General features: G+C 63.3%; 1 protein-coding gene across 1 annotated transcript in view; it reads left to right on the forward strand.

The window, feature by feature from the left end:
• Nucleotides 1-238, forward strand: part of LOC104494779 (probable inactive glycosyltransferase 25 family member 3) — a gene marked incomplete at its 3' end in the record, with an annotated part of 2,401 nt that extends 2,163 nt beyond the window's left edge. Inside the window, exon 8 of the mRNA XM_010137661.1 lies at nucleotides 112-238. Within this exon, the coding sequence (XP_010135963.1) occupies nucleotides 112-238 (127 nt within the window). The remainder of the gene's footprint in view (nucleotides 1-111) is intronic.
• Between the last annotated feature and the right edge of the window lie 7 nt (nucleotides 239-245).

The raw sequence follows: 245 nt of genomic DNA on the forward strand, positions 1-245 counted from the left end.
GACTGCAGGGGGACATGTTGCTGCTCTGCCAGCACCCTGGTGTCACCCTGGGAAGGGGCTGGTGGGGTGGCTGAGGGGTGTGCCTTGCTGATGCAGCCCCTCGCCTTGCAGCACCCTCAACAGCAGCGACATCAAGGTGCTGGGGGTGGACCTGCTCCCTGGGTACTATGACCCCTTCTCTGGCCGCACGCTTACCAAGGGCGAGGTTGGCTGCTTCCTCAGCCACTACAACATCTGGAAGGAGG

Source organism: Buceros rhinoceros, unplaced genomic scaffold (genome assembly GCF_000710305.1).
Source record: "Buceros rhinoceros silvestris isolate BGI_N320 unplaced genomic scaffold, ASM71030v1 scaffold20886, whole genome shotgun sequence".
In the NCBI taxonomy this organism is placed as follows: Eukaryota; Metazoa; Chordata; class Aves; order Bucerotiformes; family Bucerotidae; genus Buceros; species Buceros rhinoceros.